The sequence below is a fragment of the Manis javanica genome, chromosome X (genome assembly GCF_040802235.1).
Source record: "Manis javanica isolate MJ-LG chromosome X, MJ_LKY, whole genome shotgun sequence".
Taxonomy (NCBI): Eukaryota; Metazoa; Chordata; class Mammalia; order Pholidota; family Manidae; genus Manis; species Manis javanica.
This window is the reverse complement of record NC_133174.1, coordinates 46,672,101-46,691,160: the sequence shown is the minus strand read 5'-3', so window position 1 is coordinate 46,691,160 and position 19,060 is coordinate 46,672,101. Positions and strand designations below refer to the sequence as shown.

Genomic DNA, 19,060 nt, shown 5'->3' with positions numbered 1-19,060 from the left:
TGACTTCATAGAACTTAGGTTAAATGGGGAGGCAGAAGCAGATACATAAGTACTAAAAAGAAAAAATACAATAAAAGTTTCATGAAAGTGGTGCTTCTTGAAGGAAGAGTAAATGTTTACCTGTCAGGGCATGGAACACATGATACATTGAGGGAAGTATACATAACGCAGTATTTCATTTCATGACCCATTTCAGTGGGTCGTGGATCTGTACTCACTAACATTGAATAGTTTACAAGACATATTGTTAAGTACAAAAAAGCAAGTTGAAAAACAGTATGACGATGTGATTTCATTTATGTGAAAAAAGCAAAACTGTATTTGTATATATACATATATGTGTATAAACATAGCAGAAGTTATAACAAGACATACCAAACTGGTAACAGTGGTCACTTCTAGTAAAGGGAGTGAGTGCAGAAGTAGAAATATTAAGGAAGACTGTGTATGGCATGTATCTTCTAGGAGATAGTTTTTATTTGTGTTGTTAAATATAATAAGGAAATCATATGTAAATAGTGGAACCTTAGTACAATGGAATGTTATTAGATCTCGTTTTGTAAGTCAGTAATTTGCAAACATTCCTTATATTTGGAACCCTTTTTTCAAACAATTTTGTTAAGTCAAATTTTTGAGAGAGTGATTTTGCTTCTAAGTGAGGCTAGAAGATCTGGAGATCTTGATTTCTGTGTACATGTGCATACATGCATGCACACAGAGATCTGAAATGCTGTACAGATCCTGGGGTGTTAACAAGTACAAACTGAAAGATAAAATTATATTTTAAATTTTCTCTCTTTTGACTATGTATTTTAATGTTTTTATAAGAATCAAATTTTTGTTACAGCTATGAGATGATTTTTTTTGTAGGAAAAACTCAACCCTGGGGCTATATGGTGAATGGGGTTCTCTCATGCACTGGTAATGAGAACATAACTCTATTTTAGAAAGGGATTTAGTATCATGTGTCAAAGGTCTTTGAAAATGACCATATCCCTTGACCTAGTAATTCCACATTTATGCCCTATGAAATACCCAAGAAACTTAGGTAAAAATGCCTATCAGAGCATTATTTGTAATGAGAAATCAGAAATAACTTTAATATCTTATATTCCATTTGATGAAATATTATGAAAAATTATATTCAAGAGGACTTTAAAATCATATAGGAAAAGGCTTGATAAGGGGAAGCCCCTTCTCATTCAGCTCCAACCCCAGAGAGATAATAGTATTTTCACTTTTCTTGCCAAAGATTAATTTTGCTTCTACTTGAACTTTATATGTACTCTTTGGTATCTCTTCTTTCACTCAGTATAACATCTTTGAGATTTATCCATATTGTTGTTGCGTCAGTACTTTGTTCTTTTTATTCACTGTATAGTATTCCATTGTTTGAATATACCCCGATTTATCCATTCTTGTGTAGATTTACATTTGAGTTGTTTCCAGTTTGGGACTATAAAGCTGTTTTTAGCATTCTTGTTTGCATATTCTGGGTGACAATTGTACTCCTTTCTCCTGGGTAAATATTTAATAGAGTAGCATTGCTGTGCCATATGGCATTATATGTTTACCTTTATAGGAATCTGTCAAACTGTTTTCCAAACTACCAATATATATTCCCACCAGCAAAGTTACTCCATATCCTCGCCAATGCTTGATATTTATCGTCATTACTTTTAACCATCTTGGTTGGAAATATAGTGCCCCTGTTTGTGGTTTTTATATATGTTTAAGTGCTTTTGGTTTCAGTGTTCATACTTTGGAACCAATAATTCCACTTTTGGGGCATTTTCCTAAGGACATAATCTCGAATCTAGAAATAACTTATGTGTACTTATATGTTCTTTGCTGCCTAACTTAAAATAAGCAAATGTGAGAAATAACCTAAATATCAGGTATTAGGGAAGTAGTTACATGATTTATGATACATTTATAATGAAAAAATATATAGCCACTTACAATTATCTTACAGTAAAGCAGGACACAAAATTGTGCATAGAGTATGGTATCAACTGTAGAAAAATACGTGTATTAAAATAGGCCAGTGACACTTCAACCAGTAAAGTGTATTTTTAAAAATACTGGAAGCAAACACACCAAAATATCTTTGGGTGGTGATACTGTGTAACTTTTTTCCCCCTAATCCTTAGGTATTTTTTCTAATGATCATATGACCATTTAAAAATAGTACAAAATATAAGTAAACTTTATTTTTAGATTTAATTTTTTTAAGTATTCTGGATTTTATGTTTTGTAATGCTTTTTGCCTACCTCACTTTTTCTGCAATGTGAAAAATTGCTCTTTTGGGTTTCTTTAAATATTTTATTTCTGCCAGTGTTTTGACTCTCAAATTATAAATTGCATAAAAAGGCACTCTCATGTTGTTTCTTCTTCTGAACATCTGATGTTCCAACATCCAGTCTAGGACAGAAGATAAAATTGAGCGATTTAAGAAAGCAGTTGAGTACTATTCAGTCACAACCAAAATCTCTTCGCTGCCAGTGGGTCCTTCCTCCTTTCCAGGTAAGGCTTCTGTCTGACCCCAGGCTACTTTGTCCATAGGGAAAACTGAGTTAGTCCCTCAGGAATTCCTGGGCCAGAGTAGCATCACTTGTTTGTATTGTGTTCTCCTAGAAGTCATGCCTATTTGGTAGACATTCTTTTTCTGATTTCCAGATAAAAAGTGAGGTGACATCAGGCAGGGCCCTGATTTGTCAAATTTATAGATAGGGTCCAGTGCTGTCTCCTTATGTTTGGGCTCCTTGTGGCACTGACCTCCATGGTGACCTGGTTTATATAAAATAACCCTTTCTTTGGCGTCAGACATAAGTTTGAATTCCACCTCTGCTGTTTACTAGCTGTGTGATCTTGACAAGTCACGTTTGTATAAAATGTGGCTCATGATTCCTACTTTATAGGATGTTATCAGATAAAATAGTTTATATAAAATTCCAGGCATGGCACATAGCTGCTATTCAATAAATTATAACTTATTTATTAATAATTTTCAAGTGATATAGGGTTAGCAGAATGCAATATGGTAGAATTATTGAGATTGACTTAAGCATAGCACTTTCTCTTGACTTCAGGTTTTTGGAATAATCGGCTTGGAAATCCTTCCCTTCCACGAAATCAAATGGGCAGTATCTCTGCTGGAAAGCCAATGGTAATATCTTTTAAGATATCTGAGATCATTTGTTAGCATTAAACTCATATTGGTTACTGATTTTTATAATCTTAGTTAAGGAGTTGGGGTGATTCAATGTTATCAAAGTGTTGAGGTTGTATATACCTATGTCACTTTCTTAACTTGACGCTGACATACTGGGGCAATGTGAAGGTTGATTAGGTAATGGCAGATAATGGTTTTCTAAAAGATGTAGGTTGGTCCATCGTCCTGGAGATTTCTGTCAATATATCACTATTAGGATTATTTCTGTTATTCTCTGTAGGTTCTTTGTATCCCAAGAATTTCTGCTACTTGGCATCATATATGTCACAACTCCAAAGGGAACCATTTTAGAGCCTAATAAAATGTTAAATAGTGTTTCTGTCTGTTTTATCCTTTAGTTTTCTTACCACGTGCCCCAGAAAACAAAATATCCAGCACCATTCCCAGTGGGACCCAACTCGTCACTTCTCTTTTCCCCCCATGCTTTTTCTGAGGATTCCATGCTGCAAGACAGCCCATTTGCCAATTGGGCTGTCTCTTATGACTCCTCTGCATCCCAGTTTCCCAATTATCTGACTTCCAAAGCTGCACCTTCTTTGGGACCAGACTCTTCCCACTCCTCTTCCTCTGATGGTGATGAGCCAAATGGAGCTAGCTCTGAGTAAGTATCTGTACAGGCACCCAATGGAACAGACTTCTGAAGTAACTGTATTGTTTTGCCCAACACAAGAGGGGTGTGGGGAAGTGTATGTTCCTGGCTTTCCTCTGTTACTCTTTGCTTTTAATCAAAGTAGGAAAACTATGCTTGGCCATTTAATGCTCATTTTGACCCTGTTCAGGTGGTGATTCTCAGATGCTCTGGCCACTGAGGCAAAAGGGTTAGCAGCAGGTTAGGGAAGCCCTGGTATGGGTGTGTTACATATCTTAGCTGTCATTTCTCAATTTTTTAGGGGGATGGATTGAATCTACGAAAAATGAAAAGGATTTATATAGTTGAAGTATTAGAACAACTGACTAGGCAGTTATATTGCTTAGTAACTAAGAGTTATGAGGATTAAAGCAGTGGGGTTTCATACTAGCTCATTTGTTGTTAGATTATTCTTCTAAGCAGATTATTCCTGGGAAACAGAACTGCCTTGATGTTTCAATTGTAATTATTCTCTTAGAATATAAGCAAGCTTTAGCCATGGCCTCTTAAAGGTATGAAGGATTCAGAATGGTTCCCATGACTTTTGATCACTTCAGTACATGTCAGATGAAAAGCAAGGAGGGCAGTGTTGGCCACTGAGAGAAAAAGTATCAGGTCCATTGCTAACCTTGGGCCCTGTTTTCCAGATTCATAAGATTCCTTGGAATCCAAACATATACCTTGAGCTGGAGTATCTTCTATCCACCTCCTTTCTCTGTTTTATACTGTCATTCTAAATTTTTTAGTCACATCACAGAATCACTTCAGCAGCATCCAGGATGGGAGGCTCCAAATGGTGACAGAGAGTCCTGGGTACAGTCCATCAGTGCTGGAGTTTCAGATGCCAACCTGGCTGATGGTGAGCCTCACATCCCATCTCTACTGTCTATGTCTACGCGGAACCACATGGACATCACCATTCCGCCCTTACCTCCAGTAGCTCCAGAAGTCTTGAGGGTTGCTGAACATAGACACCGAAGGGGTCTTATGTACCCATATATCTACCATGTCCTCACTAAGGTGAGAGAGCCCATCAGCACCTACCTCCCTGCTCTTAACACTGCACTTCACACTTCCCAAAAATGTCAAGTTACCAGGGAAAATTCTGGTCATTGGTATCTGAAGGGAGATATAAAGAGACCAAGGGTGCTCGGGCTCCTCATTGTATTTAGGGCCTCAGGTGACATGAGACCAGCAGCATATGGGAATCTGCAATAAATGAGGCCCTGAGAAGAGAAGTGGGATTGTGAGATTTTGAAATAAGAAAATGTACCAAGTTGGTGACTGGTCTAGTAATGGACATAATCTAAGAGGACTTTATGTTCCTTGTTTACTTCATGCATTACTTCTCCAGAACTGTTACCCTCCTCTACTCTTACCATATATATATATACCCCACCAAAGTGTCTAAAGATGGATTCTGCCCATTCAGTCAACTATAGTCATCATAGCAGAAAATTGTAAAATGGAACATAGCTTTGAAGCCGGCTGTGATCAACTGACTGAATACAACTTCTTTTTAGCCTGAAACTCTGTTTAAATACAAGTAGAAAATTTAGCAGCTAAGCTACAGAGCCTATATTTATTACTGGTTCTTCTCAGCTCAATTCCAAACCTTGAGGTAACTCATTTTCTCCTTTCCCCGGGCACTTTTCTTATTAGGGTGAGATTAAGATCCCCGTATGTATTGAGGATGAGTGTAACATGGAGCTGCCTCCAGCTGCTCTCCTTTTCCGATCAGCTCGTCAATATGTGTATGGGGTCCTTTTCAGTTTGGCAGAAACACAACGGAAAATGGAACGTCTAGCCATAAGGCGGCGGCTACCTGTGGAAGGTAAGTGTAGAAAGGTAAGACTTTGACATATCGCTCAGAGCATGACTCAGAGCGGAACGTCTGTGCAAAGCATATCATGCTTTTGGCTATGGGGCAGTCTTTAAGGAAATGTGTAGTTCGTCAGAATACCTGTAGGCATGGGAAATGTATTAAGCCCCAATTCTTTAATCATTAAGCATTCAGAGTGATTACTACTTATAAGAATCATGCTAGGTTTTGGGAATATAGAATTGTTTCTAACACAGTCTCTTTTTCTCAGTGAGGTTTTGTTTTGGGGTTTGATCTTATAGGTAGTTGGAGCCATTGAGGTGTTTTAAGCTGCAGAATGACATGGTCAAATTAGTGTATTCAAAAGAACTCTAGATTTCTGCTTCTGGGAAGATGGAATAGATGTACTTTTCCCCATTCCTCCTGCTAAATACAACTAAAACCCCAGGATATAATGTATACAATAAGCACACAACACTCTAGAAGGTGAAGCGAAGAAGCTAGACTGGCTAAGTCCTTGGGATCCAAGGAATGACACAGTGATGAGTTCCCTGGGTTTTCTTTTTGCTTCATATATCCTAAACTGGGTGCAGGACAAGCTGGTGGTCCAGAAACACCAACAGGTACAGACCAATAAAAGCCCCCCAAAAACCTGCTCTGTTTAGTCAAAGGACCCAAAAGGAACAACCTAGCAATATAGAAAGTTTTTAGATAATAACTGCTCTACTCCAGCCAAAGACCACAGAAAAACAAGCCTACCTTCACCCCAACCAGCAAAGGCTGAATGAAGAACTAGACTTCTACTGTTGCTAGACTGTAACAAGATGTGCCGCTTGGTCCTGCTGGGAGGTGTCAGATAAGACCATATGGGGCACCAGGACATCTACTCCCACAGGGAAGTAATTAGAAAGAATCCCCCTTCACCCACCAGAGTGATGTCAGAAAATACATACTAAAACACAGTATTTAAATGAGATCCAGATTCTTTTAAAATAATACCCAAAATGTCCAGGTTTCAACTGAAAATCCTTCATCATTCCAAGAACCAGAAAGATTTTGAAGAGTTATCAAACTGACCGAGGAAAGAAAATCAATACATGCCAACACTGCAGTGACACATGTTTCAATTACCCAGCAAAGCTTTCAAAGCAGCCATAATAAAAATGCTTTGACAAACAATTGAGAACATACTTGATACAAATACAAAATAGAAATTTTTAGCAAAGAAATAGAAGATACAGAGAACAAGTGGAAATTAAGAACTAAAAAATACAGTAACTGATATAAAATACTCATTAATTGAGTTAAATAGCAGGTTGGAGACAACAGAGGAAATAATCACTGAACTTGTAGACAGAACAACAGAAATTACCCAATAGAATTACAGAGAGAAAATAGACTGAAAATAAAATGAACAAGAAACAGTGGACTATAACAAAAGGTCTAATGTTTCTGTCACCAGAGTCCAAGAAGAGGAGAAATAGGGTGGGATTGCAAAAGTATTCAAATAATGGTTGAAATATTACCACACTGGGCAAAAAAACATAAGCCCACATATTCAAGAAGCTGATTTAATTATAAACAGTAGAAACCCTAATAAATTGATGCCAAGATACATCATGATTAAACCTTTGAAAATTAAACACAGAAAAATTAAAAATTATTGAAAGCAGCCACAGAAACAATGCTTTACCTATAGGGGAAAAACAATGCGAATGATAGCTGATCTCTCTTAGAAGAAATGGAGTCCAGAGGGAGGTAGCATATTTTCAGGGGGAAAAAGAAAAACTTTCAAACAAATGTATCGTCTGGGAATGAAGAGGAAACAAAGGCATTCCCAGATGAAGGAAAATTAGGATATTTTTTTCACAAGCATACCTACAATCAAATTATGGCCCAAGATAGTTCTTGGGTACAAGATGGTGATGTCAAAAGACCTGAATTCATCTCCTCCCACAGACACACTGAGTCAACAACTACAAATAGTGCAGTTCCGCTTGCACAGGAAATGAGGGCTGATTGAACAGTTTCTGTACAACAAAGATATAAAGGTTACATATACAATGGCATGAGTGATGGCGACATGGTAATAAATGGAACTCCACCCCCCAACACTAGTAACTGCAATAGGGAGGGATATTACTGAGAGAACCCATGCACAGATTCACTTCACCTGCTTCAACTCCAGGAGTCCTTTCAGAGCACCCACTGGGTAGAATGCTCAGGAACCCATGGCCACGCCCACTATACCAAAAGTCAGCCTGCCTGAACCACCAAGCATGTGCAGTCTACAAAAGGGATGTTCCTACACAAGTTCACTCCTTCAATACTGAAAAGAGTAGCTGTTTTACCTAATTCATAGAAACAAAGACAAAAAGTCAGATAAAATGAGAAAGAGGAATATGCTTCAAACAAAATGATAAGACAAAACTGAAGGAGAACTAAACAAAATAGAGTTAAGCAATGTACCTGATAAGAAATTCAAAGAAATGGTTATAAATATGCTCACTGGACTAGGGAAAAGAGTGGGTGAAATCAGTGAGAACTTCAGTAGAGATAGAACATAGAAAAAAGATCCTGTGAAAGATGAAGAATACAGTAAACAAAATGGAAAATATACTAGAGGGAATCAAAATTAGGTTAGAAGATGCAGAAGAACTGATAAGTGCTCTTGAAGACGGGAATGGAAAGCACTCAAATGAACAGCAGAAAGGAAAAAGAACAAAAAGAAATAAGAAGAGGTTAAGGAACCTCTGCAACAGCATGAAACATCCTAACATTTGCAATATAGGAGTCTCAGAAGGAAAAAAGAGAGGAAAAGGGGTGGAAAACTTATTTGAAGAAATAATAGCGGAAAACTGCCCTAAGTAGAAGTAACAGACATCCAGGTCTAGGGAGAACAGAAAGGCCCAAACAAGATAGTAATTAAAATGTCAAAAATTAAAGATAAACAGAGTATTAAAAGCATCAAGAGAGAAGAAACTAGTTACGTACAAGGAAACCCCATAAGCTGGTTTTTCAGTAGAAACTTTGCAGGACAGAATCTTGTGGTGGCATGATATATTCAAATTACTAAAATGAAAAACTGACAAGAGTACTCTACCCGGCAACATTATCATTCAGAATTGGAGAGAAAATGAGTTTCCCAGATAAATAAAACTTAAAGGAGTTCGTCAGCACAAAATTAGTCTTATAAGAAATGTTAAAGGGACATATTTAAGCAGAACGGGGAAAAGGCCATATCTAGAAGTAAGAAAATTATGAAGGAAAAAATTTCACTGGTAAAACATATAGTAAAGGTAGTAGATCAGTCACTTAAAAGCTAATATGAAGGTTAAAAGACAAAGTTGTAAAATCAGTTACATCTAAAAAAATTAGTTAAGGGAATCACAGAATAGAAGATGTAAAATATGATATTGTATACATAAAACATAGAGATGGGGAAGTAAAAAAAAATACTTGGAGACAAAAATAAAAATACAGTGGCTCAAAATCTTTGGGACACAACAAAAGCCATTCCAAGGGAAAATACACACCTACCTCTGAAATACACAATCTAACATTACTAAAGGAACTACAAAGGGAAGACCAAACAGAGCCCATAGTTAGTACAAGGAAGGAAGTAATAAATATCAGAACAGAAATAAGTGAAAAGGAGATATAAAAAAACAATAGGAAAGATCAGTGAAGCTAAGAACTCATTATATGAAAAGATTTTAAATATTGACAAACCTTTAGCCAGGCTCATGAAGAAATATATAGAGAGAGGACTCAAATAAAATCAGAAATGAAGTTTTAACCAACATCATGTGAATACAAAGAATTATAAGAGGTTACTAAGAAAAATTATATGCCAACCAATTGGACAACCTAGACGATATGGGTAAACTCCTAGAAGCACAGACTCTTCCAAGACTGATCCAGGAATAATTAGAAAATCCGAAGAGACCAATTGCTACTAATTAAATTAAATTGGTAATCGAAACACTCACAGGAAACAAAGGCCTGGAGCAGATGGCTGAATTCTGCCAAGCATTTGAAGAGTTAATATCTTTTTCTCAAACTATTCCAAAAAATAGAAGAATGAAAGCTTTCAAGTTCATTTCTAAAGGCCAGTATCACTCTGATACCCAAACCAGTTGAATACAAAACAAAAAAGGAAAATAACAGACCAATATCCCTGATGAACATAGATATAAAAATCCTCTATAAAATATTAGTACACCAAATTCAAAAATACACTAAAAGATTCAGTCACCATGACCAAGTAAGATTTATTCTAGGGATGCAATAATGGTTTAATATATGCATATTAATAAGTGTGATATACCACATTAGCACAAAGAATAAATCCATATAATCTGAATAGATGCAGAAAGATATTTGATAAAATTCACCATCAATTCATAATAAAAACTCAATAAAATGGGTATAGAAGGAACATACCTCAACACATACTGAAGGCTATATTTGACAAACTCACAACTAGCATAATCAGTGGCAAAAAGCTAAAATCTTTTCCTCTAAGATCAGAAACAAGACAAGGATGCCTACTCACCACTTTTATTCAACATAGTACTGGAAGTACTAGCCATAGCAATCAGGTAAGAAAAAGGGAATAAAAGGCATCCAAATTGCTAATAATAAAAAAAATTATCACTATTTGCTCAAGACATGGTGCCATATATAGCAAACCTTAAAGAATCCAACCAAAAGCTATTAGAACTAATACTAATATGTGAATTTGCTGAAGTTCCAGGGTACAAAATTAATATACAGAAATCTATTGCATTTCTATATATTAACAATGAACTAGCAGAATGAGAAATTAAGAGAACAACTATTTACAATTGCACTAAAAGAAAAATATACCTAGGTATGAATTTAACCAAGGAAATGAAAGGCCTATACTCTGCAAGTGGGGAAAAGACAGTCTCTTCAATAAATGATGTTGGTAAAGCCGGAAAGTTACCTACGAAAGAGTAAAACTGGAGCACTGTCTTACTATACAAAAAAATAAACTTGAAATTGATTAAACTACTAAATGTAACACCTGAAATCATGAAATTCCTAAAGAGAAAAACAGGCAGTAAACTCCTGGACATCAACCTTAGCAATTTTTTTCTGGGTATGTCTCTCCAGGCAGGGGAAACAAAAGCAAATATAAACAAATGGGACTACATCAAACCAGAAAGCTTCTACACAGTAAAGGAAACCATCAACAAAACAAAAAGGCAGCCTACTGAATGGGAGAATATATTTGCAAATGATATATCTGATAAGGGATTAACATCCAAAATACATAAAGAACTCACGTAACTCAACATCAAAAATCCCCAAATAATTTGCTCAAAAAATGGGCAGAGGACCTGAATAGACATTTTCCTGAAGACATACAAGCACATAGCCAATAGACACATGGAAGGATACTCAATATCTCTTATCATCAGTGAAATGCATATTAAAACCACAGTGGGGTATCACCTCACACCAATCAGAATGGCTGCCATCCAAAAGACAAGAAATAACAAGTATTAGTGAGGATTTGGAGAAAAGGAATCCGTCCTACACTGTTAGTAGGAATGCAGCCACTAAAGAAAGCAGTATGGAGGTTTGTCAAATAACTAAAAATAGAAATACCATACACTCTAGCAATTCCACTTCTGGGAGTTTACCCGAAGAAAAAATCTCTGATTCAAAAAGATACACTCCTATGCTTATTGTCACATTATTTACCATTGCAACATAAGTGTCTGTTAGTAGATGAATGGATAAAGAATAGGTACATATATATAATGGATTATTATCCTGCCATAAAAAGGAAATCTTGCCATTTGTAACAACATAGATGGACCTAGAGGGTATTATTCCAAGTGAATAAGTCAGACAGAAAAGGACAAATACCATAGGATTTCACTTCTATACTAAATCTAAAAAAAAAAACACAAGAAACAAACAAAAAGAGAAATAGACTTGTAAATACAGAAAATATGCTGGTGGTTGTCATAGGGGAAAGTGCTTAGGGGCTGGGCAAAATTTGTGAAGTGAATAAAGTACAGACTTCACGTTGTAAAATATTTAAAGGCATGGAGACAAAAATGTACAGTACAGGAAATATTGTCAATACATTGTAAAAGCATTGTATGGTGTCAGGTTTTAAGTACACTTTTATCATGGTGAGAATTCTATAATATAGGTAATTGTTCAATCATTGTATACCTGAAAATAATCTAATATTGTAAGCCTATATTGACTTATTCTTCAATTGAACTGTAGTTCACTTTTAAGTTTTTTTTTAAAGGTAGGTCTCTACATAGAAAGGAAATAATAAAAGAAGCAGTCTTGGAACATCAGGAAGGAAGTTAAACAATGAAATGAATAGAAAAATATGGCTAAATACAATAGACTTTCCTCCTCTTGAATTTTCTAAATTATGTTTCACAGTTGAAGTAAAAACTAACACTGTTTAATGGGGTTTTCAATGTCTGTAGAGAGAATATCTAAGGTAATTATAAATGGAGGAGCATAAAAACATAACAGAGATCAGGTTACTGTACCTCACTTCAACCGGTTAAATATCAATACCAGTATACTGTGGCAAATTTATATATAACTTTATCCCTAGAAAAATGCACTTGAAAGCTATACAAAGAAATATAGTCACAAACATTATAGAAAAATAAAAATAGAATTCTAAAATAAGTTCATGTAAACCACAGGAAGGGGAGAATAAGAATGCAAAGAAACAGAAGAAAAATAGGATGACAGACTTAAGCCATAATGTATTAATAATTGCATTAAATGTAAGTGGTCTAACTACACTGAAGTACAGAAATTGACAGACTTGATAAAAAACATGACCCAGCTATATGATATCTACAAATAAATTCATTTGAAAAGTAGATAAGAGAAATAGGCTGAAAGTAAAAGGATAATAAATGATATACTATTAAGTCATCAATCAAAAGAAAGTAGGAATAGCTGTATTCATACGACATAAAGTACACATTAGAGCAAAGAAAATTACCGGGAACTGCAAGGGACATAACTTAATGGTAAAAGGTTGATCCATCAAGAAGCCATAGCAATCCTAATGTGTATCACCAAACAACAGAGCTATGAAATACATGATACAATAGCTGATACAACTTTAATGAGAAATAGACAAATCCATTATTATAAATTAGAGATTTCAACTCCCCTGTCAGTAATGGGTAGGACAGCTAGATAGAAAATCAGCAAGAATAAAGAACTTAACACTACCATCAATGAGTAAGACCTAATCAATTCTTATAGAATATGCAACAAGAGCACAATATACATCTTTTTACATGTCCACAGAACATATGCCATGATAAGTCATATCCTGGGCCTTGAAACAAATCTCAATAAGTTTGAAAGAATGAAATCATAGAGTGTCTTCTCAGACCACTATGGAATCAAACTAGAAATCAACAAAAGAAAGATAACAGGAAAATCTACAAATACTAGGAAAATAAAACAGTTCTATGTAATCCATGGGACAAAGAGAAGTCTCAAGGGAATGAAAAATACATGGAACAGTGTGAAAATCAATATACAGCACATTACAGATTGTGATATGGAACCAAATAATTGTTGACAGGGAGATTTATACCACTAAATGTTCATATAACAAAAAAGGAAGTCTTTAATCAATCATGTAAGCTTTCACTGTAAGAAACAAGAGGAGGAAAAACTAAACCTACTGCAAAACAGAGGAAATAACAATGATAAAAAACCAGAAGTCAAGGAAATTGAAAACAGAAAACCAATATGGAAAAATCAGTGATTTTTTTGTAAAGAACAAGAAAATGGACAAATTTCTAGCAATACTGGAAAGAAAAAAATAGAGAACACAAATTACTGATGTGAATGAGACAGAGCATATCATCAGAACAGACACCAAAAGGATTATATGTAGATACTGTAAACAACTCTACACATAAATGGGCCAGTTTCTCACAAATTACCACAACTCATCTAAAATGAAATAGATCATGTGAATAGTCTTACAAATAATAAATTTAATTTAAAACTTTCCAAAAGAGATGCCTGCTTCAGTTGGTTTCACTGGACAATTCTATCAAATACCTAAAAAAGAATTACCATGAATTCTACAGATTTTTTTCAGAAAATACGAGAGTATCTCCTAACTCATTCTTTGAAGCCTAATACTAGAATTACCCTGATAACAAAACCAAATAGAGTACATAAAAACACTTCAGACCAATATCCCTCATCAATATGGGTATAAATATTCTCTGTATGTGTGTTTTATTTTGTAAATAAAGTATCATTGATGCACAATCTTTTTTTAATTTCTTAAGGTATTGATATACAATCTGATGGTTTCATATAAACAACACACTGGTTTCAACATTCACCCATATTATCAAGTTCCCCCAATACCCCATTGAAGTCACTGTCCATCAGTGTAGTAAGATGCCACAGAGTCACTACTTATCTTCTGTGTGCTACACTGTCTTCCCCATGACCCCCCACACCACGTATACCAATCATAATACCCCTCAATTCCCTTCTCCCTCTCCACCCACCCTCCCCAACCCCTTCCGTTTGGTAACTGCTAGTCCCTTCTTGGAGTCTGTGAGTCTGCTGCTGTTTTGTTCCTTCAGTTTTGCTTTGCTGTTAAACTCTGCAAATGAGTGAAATCATTTGGTACTTGTCTTTCTCCACCTGGCTTATGTCACTGAGCTTAATACCCTCTAACTCCATCCATGTTGTTACAAATGATAAAATTTGTTTTCTTTTTATGGCTGAATACTATCCCATTGTGTATATGTACCACATCTTCTTAATCCATTCATCTGATGGACACAAGTTGCTTCCATATCTTGGCTATTGTAAATAGTGCAGTGATAAATATAGGGGCGCATATCTCTTTTGAATCATAGATCTTGTTTCCTTTGGGTAAATTCTTAGGAGTGGAACTACTGGGTCAAATGGTAGTTGTATTTTTAGTTTTTTGAGAAACCTCCATACTGCTATCCACAGAGGCTGAATTAATTTACATTCCCGCAAACAGTGTAGGAGAGTTCCGCTTCTCCACTTCCTCACCAACATTTGTTGTTTTTCTCCTTTGGGTGTTTGGCAAACCAACTGGTGTGAGGTGGTATCTCATTGTGGTTTTAATTTGCATTTCCCTGATGATTAGTGATGTGGAGCCTCTTTTCATGTGCCCATTGGCCATCCATATTTCTTCTTTGGAGAAGTGGCTCTTGAGATCCTCAGCCTATTTTAATCAGGTTATTTGTTTTTTGGGTGTTGAGGCATGTGAGTTCTTGATATAGTTTGGATGTTACCCCTCATTGGGCAAATCATTTATGAATATATTCTCCTATACTGTACGGTACCTTTCTGTCCTGCTATGATATCCTCTGCTGTACAACAGCTTTTTAGTTTGATGTAGTCCCACTTGTTCATTTTTGATTTTGCATCCCTTGCCCAAGGAGATGTGTTCGGGAAAAAGTTGCTCATGTTTATATTCAAGAGATTTTTGCCTGTTTTCTTCTAAAAGTTTTATGGTTTCATAACTTACATTCAGTTCTTTGATCCATTTCAAGTTTACTTTTGTTTATGGAGTTAGACAATAATCCAGTCTCATTCTCTTACGTGTAGTTGTCCAGTTTTGTCAGCCCCAGTTGTTGAAGAAGCTTCTTTTCCCCCCATTGTATATTCATGGCTTCCTTATCAAATATTATTTGACCATCTATGTATGGGTTTATATCTGGGCTCTTTATTGTATTCCATTGATTTATGGAATCTGTTCTTGTGCCAGTACCAAATTTTTCTGATTACTATAGCTTTGTAGTAGAGCTTGAAGTCAGGAAGCACAATCCCCCACAGCTTAGTTCTTCTTTCTAAGGGTAACTTTGGATATTTGAGGTCTTCTGTGGTTCCATATGAATTTTAGAACTAGTTGTTCTAGTTTGTTGAAGAATACTGTTGGTATTTTGATAGGGATTGCATTGAATCTGTACATAGCTTTAGGCAGGATGGCCATTTTGACAATATTAATTCTTCCTAGCCAAGAGCATGGGATGATTTTCCATTTGTTAGTGTCCTCTTTAATTTCTCTCATGAGTACCTTGTAGTTTTCAGGGTATAGGACTTTCACTTCCTTGGTTAGGTTTATTCCTAGGTATTTTATTCTTTTTGATGGAATTCTTGTCTTGATATATCCTTCTGCCAATTCATTGTTAGTAGATAAGAATGCAGCATATTTCTATGTATTAATTTTGTATTCTTCAACTTCGCTGAATTCAGTTATTAGTTCCAGTAGCTTTTTGATGGATTCTCTAGTTTTCTATGTATAATATCATGTCATCTGCAAATAGTGACAGTTTAACTGCTTCCTTACCAATTTAGATGCATTTTATCTCTTTGTGTTCTCTGATTACCATGGCTAGGACCTCCAGTACTGTGTTGAATAAAAGTGGGGAGAGTGGGTATCCTTGTCTTGTTCCTGATCTTCAAGGAAAAGCTTTCAGCTTTTTGCTATTATGATATTGGTTGTGGGTTTATCATATATGGCCTTTATTATATTGAGGTATGTACCCTCTGTACCCATTTTGTTGAGCATTTTTATCATGAATGTGTGTTGAGTTTTGTCAAACACCTTTTCAGCATCTATTGAGATGATCATGTGATTTTTGTCCTTTTGTTTGATTTGGTCTATGATGTTGATTGATTTATGAATATTGTACCTTCCTTGAATCTCTGGAACAAATCACACTTGGTCGTGATGGATGATCTTTTTGATGTATTTTTTAATTTAGTTTACTAATATTTTGTTCAGTATTTTTGCATCTGTGTTCATCAGGGATATTGGTCTGTAATTTTCTTTTTTTGTGGTGTCTTTGCCTGGTTTTGGTATTAGAGTGATGCTGGCCTCAGAATGAATTTGGAAGTATTCCCTCCTCTTCTGCTTTTTGGAATACTTTAAGAACAATGGGTATTAGCTCTTCTTTAAATGTTTGATAGAATTCAACTGTGAAACCATCTCAGCACAGAGTTTTGTTTTTGCGTAGTTTTTTTATTAACAGTTTGATATCATTGATAGTAATTGGTGTCTTCAGTTTTTCTGTTTCTTCTTGGGTCAGGCTTGGAAGGTTGTATTTTTCTAGAAAGTTGTGTTCCTTCTACATTGTCCAATTTATTGACATATAATTTTCATAGTATTCTCTAATAATTCTTTGTAGTACTGTGGCTTCACTTGTGACTATTCCTTTTTCATTTCTGATTTGTTTATGTGTATACACACTCTTTTTTTTTCTCCGTAAGTCTGGCTAGGGGTTTATCTCTTGTTTGTTTTCTCAGAGAACCAACTCCTGGTTTCATTGATTGTTTCTGTTTTACTCTTGTTTTACTCTTCTAGATTTCATTTATTTCTGCTCTGATTTTTATTATGTCCCTCCTTCTACTGGCTTTGGGCATCATTTGTTCTTCTTTTCTATTTTAATTAATGTTGAGTTTAGATTGTACATTTGGGATTGTTCTTCTTTCTTGAGGTAAGTCTGTATTGCCATACACTTTCCTCTTAGAACTGCCTTTGCTGCATCCCAACGTATTTGGCTGTTGAGTTATTGTTATCATTTGTCTCCATTTATTGCTTGACTTCTGTTTCAATTTGGTCATTGATCAGTTGATTACGTAGGAGCAAGTTGTTAAGTCTCCATGTGTTTATGGGCTTTTTTGTTTTCTTTGCATAATTTATTTCTACTTTCATACCTTTGTGGTCTAAGAGGCTACCTGGTACAATTTCAGTGTTTTTGAATTTACTGAGGTTCTTTTTATGGCCTAGTATGTGGTCTGTAATGAAAAATGTTCCATGTACAGTTGGGGTGAATGTGTATCCTGCTCCTTTTGGTTGGAATGTTCTGCAGATGTCTGTTAGGTCCATCTGTTCTAATGTGTTGTTCAGTGCCTTTGTCTCCTTACTTACTTTCTGTCTGGCTGACCTGTCCTTTGCAGTGGGTGGTGTGTTGAAGTCTCCTAAAATGAATGCATTGCATTCTATTTCCCCATTTAATTCTGTTAGTATTTGTTTCACATATGTAGTTACTCCTATGTTGGGTGTATAGATATTTATAATTGTTATATCCTCTTGTTCGAGTCACCCCTTTATCATTATGTAGTGGCCTTATTTGTCTCTTTTTACTTTCTTTGTTTTGAAATCTATTTTGTCTGATATAAGTACTGCTAATCCTGTTTTTCTTCTCCCTGTTATTTGTCTGAAATAATCTGGTTCCATCCCTTCACTTTTATTCTGTGTATGTCTTTGGTATTAGGGTGATGTGGCCTTCATAGAATGAATTTGGGAGTATTCCCTCCTCTTCTATTTTTTGGAAAACTTTAAGGAGAATGGATATTATATCTTCTCTGTATCTCTGATAAAATTCTGAGGTAAATCCATCTGGCCCAGGGGTTTTGTTCTTGGGTAGTTTTTCGATTACCACATCAATTTCGTTGCTGGTAGTTGGTCTGTTTAGATTTTCTGTTTCTTTCTGGGTCAGTCTTGGAAGGTTGTATTTTTCTAGGAAGTTGTCCATTTCTCCTAGGTTTTCCAGCTTGTTAGCATATAGGTTTTCACAGTATTCTCTAATAATTCTTTGTATTTCTGTGGGGTCTGTCATGAATTTTCCTTTCTCATTTCTGATTCTGTTGATGTGTGTTGACTCTCTTTTTCTCTTAAAAAGTCTGGCTAGAGGCTTATCTTTTTTGTTCATTTTCTCGAAGAACCAGCTCTTGGTTTCACTGATTGTTTCTATTGTTTTATTTTTCTCAATTTGATTTATTTCTTCTCTGATCTTTATTATGTCCCTCCGTCTGCTGACCTTAGACCTCATTTGTTCTTCTTTTTCCAATTTTCATAATTGTGATGTTAGACTATTCATTTGGGTTTGTTCTTCCTTCTTTAAATATGCCTGGATTGCTGTATACTTTCCTCTTAAGACTGCTTTCGCTGCATCCCACAGAAGTTGGGGCTTTGTATTGTTGTTGTCATTTATTTCCATATATTGCTTGATCTCCATTTTAATTTGGTCATTGATCCTTTGACTATTTAGGAGCATGTTGTTAAGCCTCCATGTGTTTGTGAGCCTTTCTGCTTTCTTTGTACAGTTTATTTCTAGTTTTATACCTTTGTGTTCTGAAAAGTTGGTTGGTAGAATTTCAATCTTTTGGAATTTACTGAGGCTCTTTTTGTGGCCTAGTATGTGTTCTATTCTGGAGAATGTTCCATGTGCACTTGAGAAGATTGTGTATCCTGTTGCTTTTGGGTGTAGAGTTCTATAGATGTCTATTAGGTCCTTCTATTCTAGTGTGTTGTTCAGT

The 19,060-nt window shown here is 35.5% G+C and overlaps 1 protein-coding gene across 3 annotated transcripts in view; it reads left to right on the top strand.

Moving 5' to 3' along the window:
* Window positions 1-19,060, top strand: part of FAM120C (family with sequence similarity 120 member C) — a 144,418-nt gene that overhangs the window by 69,019 nt on the left and 56,339 nt on the right. For all 3 annotated transcript variants that reach the window (XM_073227964.1, XM_073227963.1, XM_037010375.2), the window contains exons 5-9: window positions 2,425-2,527; window positions 3,094-3,170; window positions 3,575-3,837; window positions 4,611-4,884; window positions 5,527-5,698. In XM_073227964.1, coding sequence (XP_073084065.1) covers window positions 2,425-2,527; window positions 3,094-3,170; window positions 3,575-3,837; window positions 4,611-4,884; window positions 5,527-5,698 — 889 coding nt within the window. The remainder of the gene's footprint in view (window positions 1-2,424; window positions 2,528-3,093; window positions 3,171-3,574; window positions 3,838-4,610; window positions 4,885-5,526; window positions 5,699-19,060) is intronic.